The sequence below is a fragment of the Balearica regulorum genome, chromosome 18 (assembly GCF_011004875.1).
Source record: "Balearica regulorum gibbericeps isolate bBalReg1 chromosome 18, bBalReg1.pri, whole genome shotgun sequence".
NCBI lineage: Eukaryota > Metazoa > Chordata > Aves > Gruiformes > Gruidae > Balearica > Balearica regulorum.
The window spans coordinates 9,661,694-9,686,528 of record NC_046201.1 but is presented as its reverse complement, the minus strand read 5'-3'; the positions used below and the strand labels follow the sequence as shown (position 1 = coordinate 9,686,528).

The window sequence follows — 24,835 nt, the reverse complement described above, 5'->3', positions numbered from 1 at the left end:
GTTTGTACCAGATGTATCTGGGAAAGGTTTTGCCTGTGATGTTTGTTGCCTTTTGGGTTTTGTTATTCTCTGGGCGATATCTAGATTTAAACGCCTCAGAAGGCATATAAGCTGCTCCAAGATGCCAATGATTGTGTCAGCTAGGTCATTGCCTTTTAAATATTCAGTTGCATTCTTCACTTTAAAACAATAACACAACTGTTTGTATAAGTAGACTTGTTTTACAATTCCATCATTGTAGTTTTGCGACACAGACATCCAAAGCTGTGAAATCTGCATTCTTTAGATGCAGACGTAAATGCGAACAAGTTGCTTGGTTTCTAGAGAGAAGGTGGCTGAATAGGCTATGAAGTACTTGTCAAGCATGCAGACCTAGAAGTAAGTTGTGGCACTTGGTAACTATCTTGGGGACAAATTTCTTGGGCTCACCTCTATAGCCCAGACGTGTTTGTGCTTTTTACAGAGGGTAAACCAGCATAGAGGAAGGGTAGGTTGCTCCAGATTATGTTGTGTGACCACCTAAGAGCTGGGGTGTGCTGTTTGATGGTCTTGGCTTTTAAGCTTGCAGCCTTGTTATGTAGTGTGTATTTGCTCATGGAAGTGTGTTCATATTTTGAGCCTATAAATTTTTCTAGGCCACCAAAACTCACTGTCCAATAAATGTTCCCAAAGGAATTTATAGCTGGCTATTTCTACCCTCTGTTCTGGCCAAAGCAAACAAAAACAAAATACGTGGCCAGGGCTGGTGTTGCCAAGCCTGGAGCGGAACAGAGCTGCTGCTGCTGCAGTTCATCCTCCCAGACATGCTCTGCATCTGCTAGAAAACATATGGGGAAAGCTTGACAACAGCATAAAGCTGATTTTTGCTCTGCTTGAGCATTTCCTCTCATGAAAGGGAAATCCCATCCTGTCGCTCCAAGCAGCGCTATATTTGCTTGGCCCTTGGCAGGGCAGGGCGACGTGCAGACAAGTATTGGTTTTTAGCTGGCAGAAGGTGAATGAATCCTTTTGTGCTAGGGTTGAAAGGATTGCACCACTATTTTCTCACACCTGTAAATCTATTGATAAGATCCAGCCTCCTGTGGATATCAGATGATGTGGTTTAAAAAAATAAAAAATAAAAAAAATACTGGAAGTTGAGATTTCGGTCATTAGGAGTTGCTTTTTCCTGTGGTCCTCATCCTGTCTCACGGTGTATAAGCCTCTGTTTTGGGGAACCAAAATAATTTACTCATTCCTTAATGAGAGTCCCTTTCTCCCACAAACTGTTCGTGACTTGTGCTGGAATTGCTTTCAGTTATGGTCCAAAGTGCATGAGTCCAACTGTCCCAGAGAACGAAACATGATCTCTCAGCTGCTTTTGTATGCCATCACCATGTCAGCAGTTCCTATAAGCCAGTGTAGCTCATGGCAGCAATACACTTGTATTTAGATCCCTGCTTGCTGGATTCAACTTTATTTTGGCTGTACTTACCACATCCGGTTGTGGGGCAGTTGTGAAGCAAAGAGAACAAGACACCTACTTAATTAAACCTTGTCTCTACAGTTCAGAATACAATAAATAGATGAAGGAGGATGGGACTGGTGGCAAATATTCTTCAGTGGTGACTTTCTAAAGAAGTGCTCAAATAAGACAGTCAAGCTGTCATATAGGCTACAAGAAAAAACCCCAGTGATTAATTTTTCTTCTTGGCAGGCAAAGAAAGAGCGGGCTTGTGGAAGTCACGTTCCTGAGCAGGAGCAAGAGTGGGCATGGAAATAATCTGCTTGAAAGGAGCGGGCAGGAGTGCAGCCTCCAGGCCCGTGATGGGGTGAGTCTGGACGGCCGAGATGCTCGCAGCTTCTCTGGCGATACCTGACAGTGGTCTTGGGCATGAGGGGGGGCTTGCCTCCCCTCTACCCAGGTGCTGTGGCAATAACCTAGCCTGTAAATCTCCTCTGCCTCCGTTAACTTGAAAATAGATTTGAGCATTAGCGAAGTGTTTCTGTTGCAACAGAAGACAATCATTGAGATGAAAAATGACCTGGGGGGTGGGGGGAGAGGAAGAGAAAATTGAATGGGTTCTTCCAGAACACTCCTTGTCCCAGTGAGTCGGAGCTGCCGTGGGCTGAGCTATAACCCCGCTGCCACACGTGGTACTCTGTTATCCGCAGTCTGACGCTTGCCCAGTGGCGTGGCTGCGAGAAAGGTGTGTTGTCGGTTCCATCTCTGGCCTTGGATTGTGGGTTTTTATGATTTCTGTCTCTAGGGCAAAGTGCTGGGGCTGATGTAGGTGCGTTTGGCCGATGTGCCCGTGGTCACTGGCTGGGGCAGGCAGACTGCCTGTCTGTCTGCGAGTCCACCTGATTGCATGGCAAAGAAACGGGATGACTCTTTTGGACTCTGTTGTGTAAATCCTGGCAGACTTGCTGGCTATGGGGAAAATCTGCAAGCAGATGCTGCTTATCTTAAAGGCATTAAGCCTCCTCGAAATATATCTATGTTTTAGGAAACGATGGTCAGGGAAATACCAATTTTTTTTAAATTGTTTTGAAGGAAGTTGCATGTCTCTATTTATAGGCTGGTTGGAGGATATAGTTTTAAAAGTCTTAAAAATTTTTACCTAATGAGAGACAAGATGTATAATTTTGTTGTTAATAATGAAGTCACAGTGTGGGCAGTCAAAGCATTTAATAGAAAATCAGTATCTCAGCTAAGGAGGTGTTTTACAGCCCACTGTATATCTCAATATGCCACTGGCATTTTTAAGATGTTAAACCAAGGGGAGAAGGGGGAGGGAACTAATCCATGAAAACTTAAAATTTGTGTCACAAGTAAGGTACCTATATGAAGATCATATACAGAGATATTACCTTAAATGAAACCTTAGGCAAGGGTTAGGCTTTCATCTATCAGTCAGAAACCTCAGGTACCACATCTACCTCACAGCAGGAATCCCCGGCTGGAGGGAGCTGGAGGAGGCTGCGCGCTTTGTGTATCGATGGGATGCTGCTGGCTGCCCTAAAATGTCTGTAATTTTTCAGCATCCACTTGTGGAAGGTGTCGTTTCCTCCGCCTGCCTTTCCGGGTCTTGCTGCACTTATTTCTGGTGTCCCACTGAGGCATTCTTTTGATCTGAAGAAGGAAGGAGGCGGGGGGAAGGAAGTAGAAATGCCTGAGCCTGAGGAACTTTGGAAAGAAGGCGGCAGCCTGGACTAAAGCTAAGAGTAGGTGAGGGGGAAGTAGATGAAAGAACGTAGTGGAGAGAGACATTAATTCAACTTTGTCCTTGTGGTTGTTATATGGAGTCTTAGCCAAGGTCAACATGCCTGCCAGAAAAAGATAGGGGAATTTTTTGAGGGTTTGTTTTTTTTCAAAGGAAATAGCTCTAACTTAATGCCCTGAGCCTGGAACTTGAGAGTGTCATGGTGGACAACGACCCAGTGTTGGAGTATTTTTCTAATCTAGAAGGTGCAGTCCTGAACTGGGACCATATCATCCACAGATGCACTTAAGGGGCAGCAGCTGATTGCAAGCACTGTGATTAAACTGAAGGCTGATAATTCATGTATGATGTCTGCTAAATAAACCCCTGAAATTGTGTCTCCCTAAGCTGATTGTTCACCTCTTCAACTACAAGAGCTCAGTGTGCTGCAGCACTCAGGAAAGACCAAGCACACAAAGCTTTCCGGGAACAGTACTTTTTTCTCGGAGCACAATTTGCAAACACCATCAACTTGTTAGGACCTTTTGGTTTGTAGGTTGTGCCATGAAGATCGGGGCAAAGTACAAATGGCGGCTTGAGTGAATTAATGGACTATGGACTGGGAGGAGACATTGCTCATCCGTGATGTAACAAAAGCTTGTAGCAGCGCGGAGCTGGAACTGCTGCTTGTGACCGGCTGCAGGTCACACTGCATAGGGTGGCTGTGCACTGCATGGTGATGGTGAGGGACCAGAAAAGGTCATTGCATGTGCCAAAAGGAATGGCCAAGTCAAGGAAAAGAGCTTATGGCTCTGTGGGGCTATCTAGGCTTATAGGGAAAAAGGAAAGGAGTGGGGTCACTCACTCTACAGGTCACTTTCCTGTTGTAACTTAAAGAAAGCAGCAGATTTTATCCTCGTGTGTACCCTGTGTTTACAGGCCCTGAAGATTTCCTCTGCCTGCTCCCGCGGTGCCAGCAGCTGCAGAGTTTGCCATAGAATTACTCAATTTATTGGCATGCCAAACTGCAATTTGGCACTGTTATGCAAGAAGTAATAAAGATTTTAAAAACCAAACAAAACCCCAAACCAAAAAAAAATCACCACAATTATCTGAACCTGCTAGTGAAACTGGAGCCTTTTCCCATCTGAGAACAGGCAGATCTCAAAACTCTGCTCAGCAATGGGTTTTTCCCCTGCTCCTGGGGAATGGGAAAGGCTGGTAGGGAAGGAAATGACCAGCTGCAGTGAGATGCAGCAAATAAGGAGGAAAGGTGCTGCGTTGGAGTGTTGAGGATGCTTTGGCATGTGTGCTAGCTCTCAAAACTTGCTCTTCCCGGGGAGGCATTCAAGCAGTAGCAGCCAAGCTGCTGAGTTGGTCTCAGAAGGAAGTTGTGTGGTGAGTCTAAAATATGGGAAGCCATGCCTTCTAAGCCAATAACAAATAGAGCAGTGCTGTGGTTTTCCTTTCATCAGCTTCCTGGTGGTCAAAGGACCTCCATGAAAGCAAAAAGAGCAGCTCCTTTGCAGAAGAAAGGAGGAAAAAAAAAAAAAAAAGTAGGAGGGTGGAATATCCACTAACTTCTGTTCATTTCCTAAATGCCTGGAGTCATTAAGGAAAGGCTAGGAGTTAGGATGTGACTGCAGATGTTTAAGCTCCCTCTTTTATGCACACTTTGGTGGACCCAGGCACCTTTCCTGGTTACGCATGAAGTTCACCAAACACAGGTATGTTAGAGCAGCGTTGGCTGCCTGGGGGGGAAGCTGAGATATTTTCTTGCATTCATGCTGGGATTCAAAATGGTAAATGATGAAAATGGGGTGAAGTGGCACCCAGAAACCATGAAGAGGTTGATGTGATTACTAATGAGAAGGTCGTATTGGCCATATGGCAGGAACATAAAACTCAGAGTTCACTCTATAGTTAAAGGAAGGGAGGCATGACAGAGGCACCCATCTGTTAACACCTCTCTCTCTCGGAGGGAATGAGCTGGTTCATATCAGAATCCTAAAGCAAACTGATGCACAGACCGTGGATGGTCAGGTAACAGTACGTTATTTATTAACTTAGACGCAGGCCCCTTCTTCAGGCCATTTCTCTCTTTGTAGGGTGGGGACCATGGTGTGCCCACACCACTCAGCGCTGTCTTCAAAAACCTTGAAAACTCTTTCCTGAAAGTAACAGTACGTGCTTGTAGCTACTGCGGGGAACTTTGCCCCATGGGAAGGGCTTGTCACTGGAGCTTTATCAGCGAGGCTTAAAGTCTTTTTTTAAAATGTTGCCTTTATTCATCTTTTCAATACTGATTTCCTGGTAATTACAGATCTGCTCCTAAAAGGGTAAACCCAAACTTCATTAATCACCAAATATTATCCCTAATCTTATAACCTGGCAGAGACTGGAGAAGCATGTGCTGACTCCTGCTTCAGGAACACTGATGTTCCTTCCATCTATTTTATCTTCTTTTTAGTCTGTGAAAAGCTGTGCTTTTTTGTGTATCTAAAAATCTGTACTGAAGGAAAAGTAATTTGTGTGCTTTGGTCATGGTCTCAGACATCCAATTTTCCAGGAGAAAAGAGATTTCCTTATGTCCTGTTTAGCAGCGAAGAAAAAAGAATAGTTAGGGTCACCATGGTATTTTAATTGCAGTTTCTCTTTTACAGTCCTTGGTGTCTCTGTTATTAAAGGGGAAATTGTAATAGCTTTGGGCTACAAAGGTGATGAGGGGACTGGAGCATCTCTCTTATGAGGAAAGGCTGAGAGAGCTGGGGCTCTTTAGCCTGGAGAAGACAGAGAGGCTTGTAAATATCTAAAGGGTGGATGTCAAGAGGATGGGGCCAGAGTCTTCCCAGTCGTGCCCAGTGACAGGACAAGGGGCAACAGGCATAAACTGGAACACAGGAATATCTCAGTATGAGGAAAAACTTCTTCACTCTGAGGGTGACCGAGCACTGGGACAGGCTGCCCAGATAGATTGTGGAGTCTCCTTCTCTGGAGAGATTCAAAACCCATGTGGACACAATCCTGTGCAACATGCTCTAGGTTATTCTGCTTTGGCAGGACTAGATGATCTCCCTTCCAACCCCTGCCGTTCTGTGATTAAGCAATAATAATTCTGTTAAACTCTTTTGGTTTCCTTTCACAAAAGCTTTGGATCCTGTTTTAATTTATTTGCTCAGCCGAACTGCTTTGTCTATAGTGTTGTTGACTGTGAGTGTGTCTGCAAAGCTGGAAGTGTTTTGGATCTTTCCTCCCTTTTGTTCTGATCTCTGAGTTGCTGTTGGGTATTAATTGTGCTGTAGCTGTGTCCCCAGTCAAAACCAGACCCATTGGACACTCGGGGTGCACGGATGCTTGGAAAAATGGTTGTGTTTCTCCTAAAAAGCCAACAAAACACTCATAGGTTAAAGGTTCACAACAAATACGGTTCCTGTTTGGCTTGTGCTCCTTGGAGGGCTTAGTGCTGTTCTAGGAAATGATCTGCCTTTTAGGGGAAGCTCGGCTGCAAGTGTTACAGAGGCTTTTGGGCATTGCCATGAACACTGGAGTTTCTAAATATTTATTGCAAGAAAAGAGCTTGTTTTCACCCTATCCAGGAATTTTCCAAATGCTGTTATGGGCCAGTACAAGCAAGACTCAGCTACAGAAGAGACCTGCTTTACTCAGGCTTGCTGTCTCCCCAGGTATGGCAAGATTACTGTTTCAGTCCGATTCAGCCAACAACTGAGCTCTGAACAGGTCAACAGTGAAACAAAGCAGAAGCACACGTAGTACGTGAGCTTGGCATGTAGGGAGAGCAGCTTTTTTTACAGGCTTCAAAATAACTCTCCTATTACTTTTCTTAAACACAAAAATCGTAATAGATGTTGCCTGATACTAGGGAATGTCAAAAAAGGTGACTGTGTCATTCTGCAGTGAATTTGAATGCTAGTAAGAGTATGGTTCGGATCTGTAAAAAATGTATGACTAACGTAAATGTTTTCCAGGCTGTCGCTAGTCCCTGCAGTTTCTCTAAGGCTCTTGGTGGAAGAGACCTTGTGCAGATGGGTGAGGGTGATTTGGCAGCATCTCTGTGTGGCTGCATGTGTGCTGAGCATGGCACAAGCTCCTGGCAGCAGTGGATGCTCAGCATGCCGCATCATGGCACAGGCCTGGCAAGCAAATCCTAGCTTTGTCCTTGCCGCCTTGTGACGTTCAAGATCACCTTAATTTGTGCCTTCCGACAGCTTTCTGATGTGATGTAATTTTGTTGAAGGAACAAAAGTTTGATAGTATCAAGATAAAGCACCGCTGACTCATCCAGCACCCTGCAGTCTTCTGGAGTAGAAAATACCACACCATTTCCCTGCTTGTTCACAGTATTTTGCATCAAATGTCATAAAGCTGGTGAAATGCTTGTGTCCTGGTGGTGGGGTCCTGCTCAGCTGGTACACAGCTTTCCTGCATGGCCCACCAGCCCTGGCTAGCCTGGGAACTAACGAGGCTGAGGATTTATATGGCATCCAGAGCCATAACTGGCACGGGGGGATCCCAGTGCTGTGCTACCCCAGGCAGCAGCAAAGAGTAGCTCCTCTAGTAGATGCAGCATGCATCTTTGTTACTGACCATGATCTTGAAGTCAAAGGTCAAAATTATGGCTTACAATCCATCTATGTGTGGGGTTAAGATGATAATCTGTCCTCATTCTTGCCCTTGGTCTATCTTCTGCTTCAAGGGCAGTGACCTTGAGGTAGGGGCTGCCCCATGGGTTGTCTGCAGGGGGCTTAGCACAAGGGGGTCTCCAAGGACAGATGTTGCCTAAGTGCTGAACAGCGCAGCATCTGTGGCATACAGAATTGGGAGGGTGGAAATTGCTCATACAGTGATATGGAAGCCTCAGAGAACTGCATCTGGTGAATCTTTGCTCAGTTGTCCACTTAGTGAAGAATCAAGCACTATCTTTTCAAAGCAGTGGACTTGCATCAGGGATGAATTATGGCCTCTTAAAGGTTTTAAAGAATCAGTGTATTAACTGAAATTAATAGCTGCCTGAAGTTCACAATGTGGTTCTTAGACTAACCTAAAAAAGCTCTTTCCTCTAGCAAAATTTTGGGTGGTTTCATTTGTTTCTTTTTCAGTAAGTCACTAGTGCCAAGATAGATGAGATGTGCTGCTTTTCATAGCATCTCTTACCATTCTTCTGAACAAAACTTACTGTGTGTACTCAGTTTTGTAAGGCAGCTTTTCCAGAAAAAGTTTTATCTTTCCTCATGCTCACATCTATGTATGAGGCATGACTACTGAATAGCAATAAAGATAACTTTTATGATATTACATTGACTGTAATAAGCAATTATGGTTCTCATTTTTGTTTCAGCCATGAATTACATCATGTTCTGTTTTTTTGACCAGTCTCTTCCAAACGTGAAAGTGGAAGTTCTGTAGATAAGTGTAATTTGGAAACCAAAACTAGTGGCGAAGCAATAATATAAGGGAACAACGACTGTTAATGCTGAGACTTGGGATAGATCCCTTGGTGTTGTTATTACTCTCCCAATTTCCCAGAACATGAAATAAGATATATCAAAAATCCCTGAGTAATAATTCTCTGAAGCAAAAAGGAATAGAAGCACAAAACACTACTTGTAGTTGTGCATATGCCTAAGAAAAACTCTAGGTGGTTGTGTTCATAGTATGTGATTTTCATCTCATGTCTGCTGGCTCATTTCTCGTGTTGAATTTCTGGGTAAAGGTCTAGCTAAAGTTAATATTCTGGGCTGGTATTTCTGGATGAAAGGAAAGGAGTTTCGTGGTATCAGGGTGGATCAAAGTAGAGGATTCCTTGGCCATAGGAGAAAGTTCATGTTGGAGGTTATCTCTTTTGGAAGTCAAAATGAAGTCTGAGGAGCAGAGTTTCTAGGATTACTGCAGTATAAATACGGTCTAGTAAGAACCCTGATGGTGGTGAGACGTCAGTAAAACAGAATACAACTCTCTGTCCTTCATCCATCAAGTAACTTGTCTGTAAGTTGGTTGGGCTTTGGGGACAAAATTGTGTAAGGAACTTGGAAATTTTGCCTTAAACAGAAATTGGTGCATGTGCAGGAGCAGGCTGATGGTCAGCTGTTACAGGTACTCTGGAGACTTTACAAATGGTTTAGCAGATATGCAGCATATTGTTTGTGATCTTATTTCCAGAATGTCTCATCTCATAATCCAAGATAAGAAGGTTCTGCAGCCCATAAAGAAAAATAAATGCCTAAATCATATTTCTGGGTAAGAGAAGGGGAAATTCCTCACTCAAGACATAAACTAATACTATTTTTTTCTATTTATCAGGTACTTAATTTATAGTCAAAGGATGCCATGCAAGCTCTGTCTGATAAATGAAAATAAACTTCTCAAAACAGTTCTTAGATACTGAAGTTGCCTATTCTTTGCCTGTTCCTAGAAATTTTAGCGTAGGCAGAATGTTTCCCCCACATTTCTGTTCCCTGCTTGTAGAAAGCAGATGTTTTGAGGAATTGGGTATCACTCACAGGGAACACTGAAAACGAGGCGAGAGGAACTGAACCCTGTGGAAGAGGCTAATCTGAAGTGCCTTTTGTGTGGCTGAGTATTAACATATTTTTATACTTGGAAAATAACTTCTTTTTCTGTGACGAATGAATCAAGGCAAGAGAAAAATTAAAATTTTGAATCAGATTCTCAGAAGGTTGGTATCCTTTGCACTGAATATCAGAGACGAGAATGACTGTCCCTGCAGCTACTTCCTAGTAGCAGGTTGCAGAGTGGGATTTCGGTCTGTCTCCTGCCTGTTCCCTGGTTTTGAGATGAGGCTCCCCACTTTTATTTCCTGTGAGGTGCTGCTTACCCTGTGCAGCTCTTCTCTCAGCCACCTACACTGAGCCAGCAGCAGGTTTTGGCTCTAAATTCCCAAACCAGCTCTATGGTGTTCTCCTGTGCTGTCGATTCTGCCACGTGCCCTGAACATCACACCACTTTGACTTTCGCTGGGTTTTTGAGACAAAAACTGATTTGCCACGGGCAAAATCCTAGCTTCCAGGACAAGCTATATGACAGCAGCTGGGTATTTTGTGTGCACTAAAAGCTCTTTAGTACTGGCTGTGCATCCTGCAGAACAGGTTCCTGACGCCTTCATTCCATGGTCAGAGCTAATAAATATAATTTTCTCTATTAAAGAGCAAGTGTAAAAGTGGCCCATTGAAAAATGAATACCTGTATCATTAATCTCACAGTGCTTTGCCAAGGCCAACGAGCATTATTTTACCTGAGTTGCAAAGAGGAATTAGAGAGGTGTCTTTGATTTAGTGAGGGCTGTGCAGACTCTCTGCCCTCCCTCTGGTCCCGACTGCTCCTGCCAGGTGTTGTGATGGGCACAAATTCAAACAGCAGAAGTCCTGCTGAAGCACGTGTGTTTTGGCAGGGTATGTTTCAACACTGATCCCTGCCAGGGAATAACCTGAGCTGAGCTCAGTGCTGCAGGCTCTCCTGCGCTGGGACCCCTTGCATGGCAAGTTAGTAGCAGAGCCAGGAGCAGATCTCAAATCCGGTCCGTTCACATCACTGTTGCAATACGTAGAGAGGCAGATTCACTACCCAGGTAGCCATAAGCAGGTTCCTGGGAGGTTTTTCTGGGGTGTGTGATTTTTTTCCCGTGCTTTCCAGCTGTAGAGTCTCCTGCAGCAGCGTAGGCTTATCTTGTTTTATGTTGCGCAGTGGCACTGCTGCCCAGCACTCCATAAAAAGTGAAAGTGAAAATCCAGTTGCTTGTTAAAGAAGGGAGAAGCCAGTGGTGGGTCTTTTTCTCTGGGATCCAAGTGCCTTCTGCATCTCCTGTGAAGGGCTCTGGAAGGGGACCTGAATGAACTGGGAGCTGGAAAGGCTGCTCAGGTGCATGGAGAAGGGAAGGGAAGAGACACAAAGGCTTCCTCAGATGCAAACAACTTTTGAGGTACTCGCACTGTTTTCTTCTTTAAGAGGTCCTGTCTTACAGCCAGTCTTATCTCTTACAAATTGTTGCTGTTTCCTCTAAGTCTGCATTTAGCAACAGGCACTGAAAAAAGGCAGAATGGAAATGACTAGCGTGTTTCACATTTTCTCTATGAGGAAGAATGTGTATTACTCATGTGCATGAACTTACCAAATAATTAACACTGCTTTTCACAGCCCTGACTGCCAACTTTCATGCTGTTCTGCACTGCTTTCACATTGCTTGTGTGAATTGCGAAAACTTAACAGCTCCATTAAGTGGTGCACTTATATAAAAGTGTGAGTGACCACTGAAGTAATAGAATAAATCTATGACAGCATTTTCATGTAATTCCCAAATAATTTTTCCCACATCCTTTTAACCTTTTTTTTTTTTTGCCTCATATCTCCTTAGTATATTTTGCTAATATCCCCTTTTCCAAAATTGCCATCCTGTCATATTTGCAAACAAAGGGTAATTTGCCAGGAAGGTAGCAGTAGAAATCTTTGCAACTTTCTTCCTTTTCAAGGAGAAGCTGTCATCCAAGCTGGAGCTGATCGTGCATTGTTTTCCCTGTGGCTACTGCTCCGCTCCCAAAAGGGACCTGTGGTGACCCTGGTGGCTTTGGGTTCGGAATAAAACAAAACAGAGAACCAAACCAGAAAGTATCGGTAAGGATAATGGTTTTAAAATAAATGAAACCTGTGAAAGAGTTTGTTCTACTTGTCTTAATGTGCTGCATGCAGAAAATAAAATGTTTGTAGCATTTTCTAATGGTTACTGTGGACAATGTTTTTAAGAGCAGTTGCTGGGAAGCTGTGTACTTTCAGGATTTTTGCAGAGATTCCTCAGCTCAAGCACAGTGTTCTGCTGCTTGCTTTCTCTACTGGCTTCTAAGAACTGTGGAAAACTCTACTCCTAGGCTCACTCTGGAAGTGGCTGGTTTATGTCTTCCTGTGATTTCGGGTTTGGGTGGTTTTTTTTAATTGGAAAACCTTGCTGAGAGTGGTATTCAGCAGATGAACAAGGTGAAGCCGGTACTGAAAGTGATACAGGAATCGGCTCTTACGTAAATTCTACTCCTTTTCCAGGAAAGAACTTAGAGTGGAAAAAAGAATTTCAGAAGATCCTGCAGATTTTGTGGGTTTTATTTTGTTGTGTCCTTACTTCCTTTAATAGCACTATTTTCTTCAAACTGTTTGAAACTTAAGTCCGCTCCATGGGATACTTAGGGTACCAGATAAAACTTTTCTGAAGAAGTATTGCATTATTCCACTGAGATAGTTCTGCCTGACCGTATAAGCCATATACTAAAATGCTCACAAAGCTATAGACCCCCAGGGTGTGTGGCTGGAAGAGACAGAAGGGGCAGGGAAACGCAATGTTTCCAGTTGGAGAATAGCGCTGGATCTCGTGGGTCCGTGACTGCACTTCACGGTCGGTTGGAGAGGGAAGAGCTTCTAAATGCCGGGGAGTGGCCCTGCTCTGCCGTCTCCTGTGGCCGTGACTTTGGGTCTGCTCTGCGCTTGTCACCAAGGGAGTTCCCACTGACGTGGCAGCTTCAGCTCAGCTGTGCCCAAGGCTGGGAATGCACGCTGGAGGGGCACTGAGCTGCTTTAACTTGTGCTGGAGCAGGAAAATGCAAGTGTCTAACCAGAGCATTGCAGGTCATTATGTTTTAACTTTGAGAGAGGACCTTTTCCTTTGGTGGAAACGATGCTATTCCTCTAATAGCTGACTGCCTTTCTTGTCTTGGTAAGCATTGGAGTTGTTTGTTGTGTTGTGTTTGCTATGAAGTTATGGGAGAAGGAAAAGCAGGAGAGTTTCAGGAGGGGATTTTTACTCAAATAGATCCTTTCAAAAACAAAACCGAAAGACCTTGTTAAAGCTCTACGACTTTCTGTTCTGGTTAAATCCACTCTCTCCTGCCAGTGATCTCAGGTTGGCTTGTTCCTGGGGTCAGGTCTGACCTGGAGAAAGCTTGTGTGTGAATGATTGGTGTTTGGTGAAGGAGCTCCAGATCCTCCTGGTTGTTACTTTGTTCATCTACTGCTTGTGGCTGATCCACGTTTAGGGTCTGGCATTGCTTCGTTACAGCTGTGCAGACAACTTCAGTAGCTCTGAAAAGTGAAGGTTTGTATTGCCTTGAAAAGAAAGACAAGCAAGCAAAAAACTTGATGAAAAATATTTTCTATCCAAAAAGCATGTTTCATTTTAGATTCGAGTGCTTTGTTGTTAAAGTAAGTTTAAAACTGATGGCAGGAGGTGGCCAAGACAGCTGCCAAAAAAGAGGATTGTAAGACAGACCAGTGGGAGGGGGCAGAGATTTGGTGGACAGTGTTCTGGCTTTTGAAAATGAAGAGAAGAGAGGGAGTAGGAAGGAATGTCACCAGAGAGAAGAGGAGGGGAGATGTCCTTTGAGCAGAATGAGAGGAGGGGCAAAGATGAGGCAAGACGACCACAAAAGAGAAGAGAAAATGAATGGGAACAGAAGATACAGACCTCAGATAGAAAACTACTGGAGGGGAAAAAACACACCCACTTATTGTTCTTAACCTCTGGGCAAATAAATCTGCCAGATGTGCTGCAGCTGGTGTGTGAGGACAGCATCAGGCTGGCGAACGTACTCTGAGGGACGACAAGGAGGTACAATGACAGAATCCTAGAATAGTTTGGGTGGGAAGGGACCTTAAAGCCCATCGAGTTCCAACCCCCTGGCGTGGGCAGGGACACCCTCCACTAGACCAGGTTGCCCAAAGCCCCATCCAACCTGGGGGCTCTGGAGGTATTTAAAGGACACGTAGATGTGGTGCTTAGGGTCACGGTTTAGTGGTGAACTTGGCAGTGCTAGGTTAACAGTTGGAGTCAATGATCTAAATGGTCTTTTTTAACCTAAATGATTCTATGATTCAATGATTCTAAGGTTGATGATGGTCTCTTGGCACTCTGCTTGCCTGCAGGGGAGAGGGAGGCAGGCATCGTAAACTGGTGCTTTGCAAAGCAGAAAACAGGATAAAGTGAGTAATATGTGAAATGGTACTGATTTATGTGGTTTTGGAGAGAAGAGGGGGAAAAAAAAAAAAGAAAAACCCCCCAAAAACCCAACGCTCAAAATCGAAAAGATAGGAACTGTTTTTAGATGTATGGAAAGAGGATGAGAAAAGATCCTGCGCTCATTTGATGCTCTGAGTGTTGTTAATACTTGGTGGGGCAAAAAGAAATTCTTGCAAGTTTGTGCCTGTGAGAAGGAGCACTGTGCATAACATGGAAGAACTGCTCCCTCGTGTGGTGTGAAGTGGAAGTGGTCGGACCACACCTTTGGGGGTGCCCGTGGAGCAGCTCCAGCACCTCGGCTCGGTCCAGTCTCTCCTGGGCTTGGGCCCTGCGTGGGGTTGTTGAGAGCGTGGGGCACTGCGGAGGGGGGGCAGGTGTTATTCCACAGGAAGTTTTGCAGGAGGTCTCAAAGATTGTCTCCTACGCCGGTCGGCGCTGGAAAGGGCTCGTTTTGCAGGTTGCGTTCCTCCTCTGTCATCTGTTTCTAGGAATTGGAGTGGGACTCTCAGCAGCTCTAAATTAGTACACAGGTCATGGGAGATAAGCAATTATTAATTTCTGCTGGAGAATTAATGCATAATTAATTTTGAAAGTTTGTTAAGGTACTTCTCGGGTAGTGACATACCAAAAAAAGTTGTTTTAATGAAAGCTTTGAATGAAAAGCTCCTAGCAGAAAAGCAGTTTGTGCTTTCCAGAGATAGGCTAGTGAGGAAAGTTAGGTGAATTTTCCAGATTTTTTTTTTTTTTTTCCTCCTTTGGAAAGTTAAATTTTTATTTTACTAAAACATATTTCACAAATTCATGATAGTTTCATTGAAGTGACTGAGGATAAATTTCTGGCTAAATCCAAAACATTTTTTGAAAAGAAATACTAAGTTTTTGTTTGTTTGTTCATTCATTTAATTTGAACAGATATTTTCCGTTAGGTCTTCTAAATTAAAAATAAAATTCAATTTGACAATAAACACTTCATCTTAGGTCAAGCAAAACACTCATTCATCACAAAACATCTTTATCTAATTTTTTGTGTGTTTTGGAAGTGATAACAAGTCCCTGCAGAAAGACCATGTGTCTTTTATTGCTGTGTTTGACCCAGAGACGGAGTTTGGCATTTGCAAAAGCCATCTCAGAGTGTAGTAGCAGCCGAGCAACAAAGCATTTCTTTGCTTGGATTCCAGCTATTCTTGGCTACAAGAAGCTTTACGGCACTTGGCCTGGAAGTCGTTTTCTTTTTGATGGAAGGAAGATAATAAGAAAGAGATAATGGATGCTAAACAATGCATTTGATGCCCAGACAGGGAGATGACTGAGGAAGGAGCCTGGTGAGCCTGCTCTAGGATCGTGGAGGATCTAGAAGAGTGTCCTACACCGCTGGAGCTGAGCACCCAGGGCAGCCTGATGGACTGTCCCCACTTCACGCGATTATGTTTCCTGATTCTGACCATTGCAGCTCCCCATCCAAGTGAGTCTCCTTGTTTGATTTCAGTGCTTTCCACTGCATGTTAGTAGCTAAAAAATTTTTAACTGTTATTAGAAAGTTCAGTTGTGTCCAGTTAAAACTAAGACCACAAAGCCCCTAAGGTGAGAAAAGAAATTAAGATGGTGAAGGTTGATTCATTTGACCTAACAATCACCTAACTTGGGAGGGGTGACTTTTTGGATCTGTCTGAAGTCAGATGAGGTGAGTCCTCTCTCAAAGGACTGGCTCTTTACCAGGGGAGTCTGAATGATTAAACCCCCTTGTCAGCTCTCAGCACCAGCATACTCCAGCACTTCAGCCGGGCTGCTGGTGCGTTTTGGCTTGGCTGTAAAACTGTTGCCTGCAGGAATACTGAACTGAATCAGTGGTGGTGACCTGGGACACTCCACGCAGCTGTATGTAATCTGGCAGCTCAGCTGTGAACTTCGTTTGTCCTGGGATCTGGATGTCTGCTGGAGATATACCTGAAAGGATTGTGCCAAGGAGTTTTTGGAAGGAAAGAAAATAAGAACAGATGATTCATCTGAACCTGTCTGGGAAGAAGACATCTTAGCTCAACAAGAGCAATCTCTTTCAACTCACTTCCCAAGCTGTCAGCTTCCTAGTGAAAACCCCAGTGGCAGCAGTGGGGGGAATTATATAAAGTTTCTACCCCAAAAATTATTTTGGAGACTGGGACCAGTACTGTATAAAAATTGCCTATTGTCTGCCAATGTCTCCTAAGCCATGACTGGGTTTGCCCACCAAAACTCATCCCATTCTGTAACAATAAAAGTCTGGGGAGAAAACTGGTAGAAAATAATTTTTCTTTGTTTTCTCATTTAGATATTGCCATGCCCAGTGACAACTGTGCTGAGAGAACACAAGACAAAACAAGTGTGACAGTCTACCACTGTAAGGACTGTGAGACCAACATATGCAAGTTATCCAATTACGAAAACTTTGTAAAAATTGGTGAAACACAAAGTGAGACATTTTCAAATGAAATAATTCAGTTGATGACCAATGAAACACACATCATTATGTGCTTTCAGCAAGAAAGTACTCTTCCCAAAGGAATTTATACCATTTTCTGGGAGAAAGCCATGGGAGCAGGAGACTCATGTGGTAGCATCTTGGAGGATGTAGGTATGCTCTACAGGAAGCCCGGCTATCAACATATGGAAAACATATTTCTGGTTATGAAACTGAACTGTTATTTATTTGGGCAGACGGTGAGGTTAATGAGTAAACTAACTTGTCAAAATGAGTTTCTTTTGTGAAAAAAGACATTAAGTCATTTACAAAAATAAATTAAATTCTCTTAGGTCAAACACTGCTTAAAACTATGCTAGAGGTTCAGATAAATTCATGTTACCCTGATTTATGAAGATACTTTTTTTTTAATAAACAAAAATTCTCATGGACAAAATCTGCGCCAGTTTACAAGGTATGAATCCCATCTACTTGAGTCAGCACATGCTGAAATCCAGGTCTAGCCTAAAGAGCCATTCTGTGTTGCTCTTCTGTACAGTTCAGTAAATAACCAGGAGGTATCCTTCCAGCTTTGTCATAAAACTGTCAAATTCAGAGATAAAAATGCGTGTCCGTACATGTAGCAAGTGGCTTCAAGAGGGCAGAACTTCATAGTGGATCAGATTGCATGGATATAATTTAGTTGAACTCCATCCATGTCGATGACATTTCCCCAGTTAACATCTGATTGAATATATATTTGGCTTTGCTCTCCTGGCTGTAGGTGATTCTCTGAAAGCAGCTTTCATCACCGCTCTTGTTAGACTTAGAGCATCCTTTCTAATCTTATTGCTGACAGAAGAAAACAAGGAAAAAAAACCTCTCAACCTGCATATGCTTTTGTTCAACCTAACAATTCCTCATGTATTTAATTTCCAACCACTGTAAACCAGTCCTCTCCTAGATTTATGCTTACTACTGCTAAATATCTACGTGCTGTTACTTCTGTGTAAAGCTTGGATGACACTAACACATCCACAGTGACAACTGGAATTTGCTGTAGACATAGATGCCCGTGTCCCTGGAGAGGGTAACAGGTGGACTGTGGGATGTGTAGGCAGGATGGAGTTTTCAGGCTAATAGCCATTATCGTTTCCTACCTCTTAGAAGAGGAATAAGTTATATAATGGCGGAGTAGCATGCAGGCTGGGCGAGAAATGCGCTCCGGGGTCCCTGAGATGTATACAGCTGCTGGTCTTTCTTGTTCCTCTTCTTTGGTTCCTGTGGGTAAACGGAAAGTGCAAAATTTTGTCATAATTATTATTTGAATATAATTTAAATGCAAAAAAGCTTTTAACAAATATTTTGGTGTTCTAAATTATATGTGAAAACTTTCTTGCCTTCTTCAAATTTGAAGATTTCAATAATTGGTTCATAGGACAGTTCATCAGCTTTAGTGAGAAGAAAATCTAAATTATGACTGGTTGATTTGAACAGTTGGTGAATTAAATATGATTATAGCAATCTCCAATTTTTTGTGGTGCATGAAGGATCCAATTTTTTAACCTATTAACCTCTTTAATCTTTTTAACCCTTGACTGAAGATCTTCTAAATGATCCATATTTATAATTAAAACTTCTTTTATCTTTCATGTTCTTCAGAAAATGTGATGTTTAACACCACTAAAATTTGCTGTGGAGCAGAAACAGACCCCTCATTGACCAAACATCCTCTGAAGTGCTACACTGAAACGTCAGATGAAAAAAATGGAAAATCACCAGCCAACATCACTGGTGAGGGAAATCTAGGTTAATCTCTTCATTTGTTTGCTTGCCCTTTGCTTTGAGAGAGTTCTGCCCAGACAGCTTGATGCGAACAATTCTACACGGAGTGGTGGTGGGGAGGCAGATGTACTGTATATTCAGTGCCCTTGGACCCACATGTGCTGTGGCCATCCAGACTCAGAGACTTTCCCCTAGCCCATGTAGGTGCCCAGTCCTGGAAATATATATCCGCAGTAACCAGTTTCTGTAATGGTAGCTATATAGCTATAGGTACAGGGATGCTGAGGGGAGGTGGTGCGTGATGGGTGTGCAACAAGTTTCCGTGAATTCCACTTCCCTGTACGTGATAGATGAGACTTTACCTCCAGACTAAAAGGACATTTGTTGCATACAGTTATTTTTATATCCAAATTTCTGTCACTGTGGAAATCCCTGTTGTCTTCCTTAGGTTATAGACGAACAAGACATCTTTGCTTGAGACAAGCAAACACTACTCCTGTTCCGGGGACAGCCTGTGGTAGGTGCATGGCTCTTCACTTTTTGCTGTGGTGTTTGGGATTTTTTTTGTTTTGGGGTTTTTCTTTGGTAATTTTTGAATGTGTGCCAGCTGATTCTATTATTTCTCTTCCAAATTAGATGAGTATTAAAATAACCTTTCTAGATATTTATATGTTTAAATTCCTGTGCATTGAGGTCTTTAAAAAATGAACAAAATCTTCTTAGTGGCCTTTGAACTCATCATTAAGGATGTATTACCTAGCTGAATATTTCTGACATGCACACTATCCAGACTCCATCCAGAATGATACTGCCCTGAAAAGAATTCTTCCAGCTTTTATTTTCTACTTATTGCATGTCTTGTTTTAGCAGAATAACTGGCTAAAAATAATAAGATCACTAAAAGACTTCACAAGAGCTATTGACCTTCTTCCACGTTCAGGGTACAAGGTCTCGCACCTCTTGTTTTTGGTTATTTCAGATGAGATGGATATTCAAAGGTTTCTGATGTGGTGGGGAGTCAAGGATTAGCTTCAAGTGTTGATAGAGTAATTTTTCTGGTTACAGGTATCTTCATTAAGATATCGTAAGGCAGAGGCTATTTGTTCTCCTGTTCATCAGTTCCTTCTCTCATTATCAGCTTTTGTGGGGTACACTGCAGAAGCACCAGGCTCAATTCTTCCTAGCTGGTGCTTGTGAGGCAGGGTCATTTCTTGACACATCTGTTTGATATACTTGGACTCTTTATTTTCTTCTACTCTGCAGATGATGCTCCATTTTCAGTCTATGAAAAGAGTTGCATTAGCATCATCATCCCAGTACTGATTCTCGTGTTTTGTGCAGCAGCACTGGCAACGTATTGTGTTCGACGGAACCGAAAACGTCAAGGTACAGTCTGACAAAATGTTAGGTTTCCTGTGGGTAACATGCCTTACAGGCTGCGCTGGTAATGGAAAAAGCATAGAGGGTTTTCTTTCTGGATCTCATTTCCATAACATTGTTTATGAAGTTGCTAAATGATATTCACTGTGAGGGGGAGGCTGGGCAGCAGGTATGAACTGCGCCTCGGCTTTGGTGCCATGACATAGTCCCCAGCTGGCAGGTTTTATTATGAAAAATAAGCACAGAATAAATTTCATAACTGTTACAGTAACACAGCCAAGCGATTGCACTGCTCAGCCATACCTCAGTGGGATCCAGTTCCTTGGAGGAGTCTCAGACTGCAACATCGCTGTGCAGCTTCCCCTGCAGGGACGCAGCCCAGCCCAGGAGACCGCTGAACATCCAGACGTGGGCTTGACAGGTCCTTTAGGTGAACGGTTCCCACTCACAGCTCTGCCCACTAAAGAGTCAGTTTTAATTTAAGAAAGGATATTTTCCTAAATACGTCCAAGGAGGGAGTTTGTTTTGCAAACTAATATGCATGGAAAGGGGCTGAGATAGACTCCATGGAGTAAATAGGGAGCAATGTGAATAAAATCTTCTGGAAATATCTGCCTGCCTTGGTATTGCTCTCTTCTCTTCCCTCATCCTTCACAACACAGAGACTGTAGTATTCTTAAAAAGAGATAATATTAAACCACCTCTTACTTCAGAAATAGTCGTGCTACAACAGAGTATAGAACCTGGGATGCAACTGTGCTGTTATATGGCAAAGTATCGCACCTGCCATACGTGGTGGGGATTTGTGAACAAAACACAAAGCCTGTGGATTGGTTTGAGATGGATACCAGTGAGTTTGTTCAGGAATTTCAGATAAATATAAATTGGGAAAAAACAACTGCAAGTCTGTTAGTTTTAATTCTTCTAAGTAAATCCTTGCTAATGCTGGTACTTTTTTGCTATTGTTTTCCAGGACCTGTCATAGTGCTCCATCGGATTTTTAATGGTAAGATTTGACTTTTTGGGGTTTAATTATGGTAAATGATGAAATCACATTACTACAATGGCAGGAGAGTGTTCAGTGAAAGGATTAGATGTGTTTACTAGGACCATGTTCAGTGGATGCCATCCCTGTATCATGGGCTAAGTCAACAGACTTTAGCCCCTATGTGACTGCAGTGGTTCCAGTACTCGTGTGTTGATCATTTACACACTTCGACAGACACTCCTTGACCCTGACACACAGCTTCCCCCTATATCCTGTAGCCAATTTGGCTACAGGGTTTATGGGACCTTGTGTAATGCCAGAAGCTGAGACATCTCCTCTCAGTTACTGAACTAGCCCATCCTTTTTTAGAAACAAATGGTCCCGTTGACTTTCCCCTGGTAGTTGATTGTTTGTTTCTAAGAGTCTAAGAATTAAATTTCTAAGTCTGAATTTATTTAAGGTTAACTTGTTGATTAGAAGTTAGTTAAAGCCTGAGATTTTTATCTTGTGCTCGTTTTCTAGTGAATGGGGAGAAATAGCTGTCTTGAGATGCTGATTCATCTCACCTTAGAATGATTTTAAGATGAAACAGATTAATAACTCTGTGAAGGTGCCAGTTTCTCTCTGGTAACTCTAAAGGAAGCCAGTGGTAAGAAGCTGAGATGCTTGAAAATCTACAGTTAGATAAAATGCAAGGCTATCTCTGAAAAATGAGTTGCACAAGTGCTTGCAAAACCCAGTAAAGACAGCACAATGCTAGTCTCACTGCTGTTGTGCTATTAAGACATAGTAATACATATATTGGTGTGACAGGTAAAAAACCTACCATTGGTGGCTCTCCGGAGGTCTTTCCCCATGGTGTAACACCCAGTGATGTTTCAGGCCTGTCCTAGAGCCCCTCTAAGGCAAAGGCAGATGGGGCACAGGAACCAGGGCAGGGTTTCAGCAGAGATGCCATGAACTCACTGGGCAATGAAGCTGCAATCCTTTCACCTTTCAGAGCAAGATGTGGTCCGATAGCAGGTGGGACAGGGTAGCTGCCCTGAGGACTTCACACTCCAGATCTCCAAGCCTAAATACAGGCAACTGAATTATAATTCTCATTGAAAACAACCTGTGGCTTTGGCCTCACAGATATTTTTCCTTCAATTCTGCAGGTACTGGAAAAGCCAAAGGGACTCCTGACATGGAAAACCTTACACCTTTTTGAAAAAAAATCTACAAATGAGAAAACCAGGCCTCTATGCCAGCAGCATACTCCCCAGTAATGATGTACAGCATTCAGCTGAAGAAACAGATGCTCATTTTATATGACACCTCATCGTAGTTTTCACAAATGTACCTTCACCAAATCCTCCATGCATTCACTGAGGACTGTCATTGCCATAGTCATCCAGCTCCAGGCCTTTGTGAGCAGCTCAAGAAGCTCCCTCGTCTTCCATCCTCTCCTGGCTCTTTGCTGAGGACAGCAGTCATCGCAAGATTTGTGGCTGGCTCAGCAGCACAGGTTTAAACCAGCTGAATTCTCTGAATGGTTTTCATGACTGTGAAACTGCCAGTTCATCTGAAATTCTTCAGAGAACTGCATCTGTGCTCAGGAAGGATGCATCGAAACTTGAGGCAGATGATCTCTGCATGTCTTCCATTTTGTAATGCAATAGCACGCTCATAGGTCTTTATTTTTTTAACTCCCAGGGGGGCCTCTAGATCCCAAAAAGCATTTTGTACAGGTGACTGGTTTGTTGAGTTAGAGGGATTGGGCCTTTTGAACAGACGTTTGATTTTGCAACCACCTTCAGGTCGAGGACATCTCCTCTGCGTGCTTGTTCCCATGTGAGGGTGGATGGGAGGGCTCAGTAAGTATTTGCTGAGTATGGTATTTTGATTGATTCAGTTGTGAACTCTGTTATATCATGATGAATGTTACCATATGTTTATTCAATAAGCCAAAGTTAAGGTTACCTGTAAAAAGTATACACTGTGCAAGGATTTAGAGATAGAAGGAAAAAGACTTTTCCTCTTTATACAGTACCTTAGCAGGATTGCAGTTCGTGGTTTTTTCCCAGAACATGACTGCTGTAAGTTTTCAGTAGAGTAGAGCTGTGTCTAAAAGGACTGAGGAAGAGGTTTGTTTAGGACACAAGCCATGTTTTTTTGAGGAAGTAATATATCTGCTGCTATAGCCTGGGAAAGGAGCACTCAAATCAGGTATGGCCCTTTCACTTTTTGACCCTACAGCAGCTACCATGAGCGTTGCTTTTGGTTCTGTTTCCCTCTGCTGTTAAGTCGTGGCTCTGGGCACCTTTGAGGAAGTGCCAAGTGCTCCAGCTTACGCAATCAAGCTGTGCTTCTGGAGATCTCCGGCGATGGACACGTTATTTTCCTATACCTAGAAAAACACTGTCTTAAAATTGAAGGCCAAGGCAGTTCTTTTGTATGGTCTTTTAATGAGAAAAACAAATGTGTCTATGTATAACTGTAGAAGAATCTGTGTGTGGGTGTATATATGGTGTTCCATATGGATGTCTGACACTGGGTGGTTTTAGTATAAACTCAGATTTTGAGTTCTTTGAAAAAGGGACAAAGTGATATTTGAGAACTCACGCTGTATTAACCTGAGGGATTCAGGTTTAATGATGTGCAGATTCAATTTCTATTCTTTAGCACCAGTTGGGGCCAGAGAGCTGGGCATGTTTGGAGAAGAAAGGTTATCTGGACACCAATGCCCAGTTGCTTAGCTATATCAGTCACAAGACACAAGTCACAGACCGATCTTTATGCCTCGCTCAAGCATGCTTTCCTTTACATCACTTCTTTCTACTGATGATTATGCAGATTGTGATATTCAGAGGCATCACTACCAACTGTTTCACTTTGCCTCTCTTGAGTTGTGTTACACTGGTAGACACTAATCATCCCACATCTCAGGAAAAACTGCTATAAATAGCTTTAAAGATCTACAGTGTTTGTTCTAAGTAACTGCATTGTGTTGGTTTGCAATATACAAATATAGGCAAATATTTGTTTATGAAATAAAAAAATTCTTAAAGATACTAAGTGGTCTGGCTCACTAAATGCAATAATTTGATGGCTGTAATTTCATTGTAATGATTCTTTTTGTTTTGTCTTATTATCCTCATTGCAATAAAACATCAGCTTAAACTTGGCTATTCATTGGTTGATCGTATTGCTATTTGGTATGTTAGTCTCCTTTACAAAATGTCACCATCACATGACTGCCAAACTCATACTGTATTATTGTCATGACTCACTTCTTAAATATTGCAAAAGCAAAGACAGAGAGTAAGAGATGTCTCTGGGCTTCTGCTTTTGTATCTAGTAGTGAGCCTTTGTAGGGCTAATTGAAAGCTCATTTCACAACCTGCCTGATCTCTGTTTTCTTTACAATAATTGATGAAATTTCTATGCTTTCAAGCATTCAAGAAACTCTTCAGGAAGCAGGAAGAGCTTTTCATCATATCAGGGAGGGAGCAGGAGCTAATGTGACCTGTAGCTGAGATTCTCTTTTGTTGGTGGTTAGCAGCTCTTGTGTACACTACAGAACGTGTTATTGAATGCTAAGCCAGGAGGCACATGAGAGGTACGTACCAAGCTGTTGCTTGGAAATGATGCACGTTGTCATTGCCAAGATGCAGTTAAACCTGTAGTTTTGTGAGCAGGGTTTGTATGATAATTTAAGGTTTACCTGAAGTATTGGAGTGTCTCTCATCTACTTCCTCCTTACAAAGCCAAGGCTTTTGCATTTGCAGCCACCAACAGGCAGCCTGCTAACCCATGGGAACACTGACAGACTGAATGGATTGTACCAAGCTCCTACATTTCCAGTAAGGCCACAAAGGGAGATAATTGCCTGACTTTGGCACTGTGAAAAGCAACTTTGAGCCTACCTTTTCTCAGTTGACTAAAAGGGAGGTAGGTGCTTGCCATAGACACTTTCCAATCCTGCCCTCAGGGTTGGGGGTTGTTCGGTAGTAGGAAACCGTGGGCTGGGCGTTTTAAGTGTGAAGTCAAACCCA

The 24,835-nt window shown here is 42.9% G+C and overlaps 1 protein-coding gene and 2 long non-coding RNA genes across 7 annotated transcripts in view; 2 read left to right on the top strand and 1 right to left on the bottom strand.

Moving 5' to 3' along the window:
• Positions 1-2,018: 2,018 nt before the first annotated feature.
• The window catches only part of LOC142604435 (uncharacterized), a 61,145-nt gene continuing 38,328 nt past the window's right edge, over positions 2,019-24,835 (bottom strand). Inside the window, exons 2-3 of one of the 2 annotated variants that reach the window (XR_012838313.1) lie at positions 17,806-17,926; positions 2,019-5,777 (exon numbers count right to left, since the gene is read on the bottom strand). This is a non-coding gene — a long non-coding RNA (uncharacterized LOC142604435). Of the gene's footprint in view, positions 5,778-11,132; positions 11,242-17,805; positions 17,927-24,835 lie in introns of those variants that run through there. The other variant, XR_012838312.1, reaches the window with a different exon arrangement.
• LOC142604433 (uncharacterized) lies at positions 10,999-16,815 on the top strand. Its single transcript, XR_012838308.1, has 3 exons — positions 10,999-11,139; positions 15,506-15,673; positions 16,517-16,815. It is a non-coding gene; the product is annotated as an uncharacterized LOC142604433 (long non-coding RNA).
• LOC104643762 (uncharacterized) lies at positions 18,280-23,964 on the top strand. 4 transcript variants are annotated; one of them, XR_012838305.1, is made up of 5 exons: positions 18,280-18,454; positions 18,879-18,947; positions 19,694-19,816; positions 20,784-20,816; positions 21,956-23,964. XR_012838305.1 is itself a non-coding variant. In XM_075770977.1 (5 exons), the coding sequence occupies exons 1-5, from the start codon at positions 18,316-18,318 to the stop codon at positions 22,006-22,008; spliced, it is 402 nt and encodes a 133-aa protein (XP_075627092.1). In that variant the 5' UTR covers positions 18,281-18,315; the 3' UTR covers positions 22,009-23,964. The 4 variants fall into 4 exon arrangements, 1 of the variants encoding a protein (XP_075627092.1); XM_075770977.1 differs by having other exon boundaries at positions 18,281-18,439; XR_012838306.1 differs by lacking the exon at positions 18,879-18,947.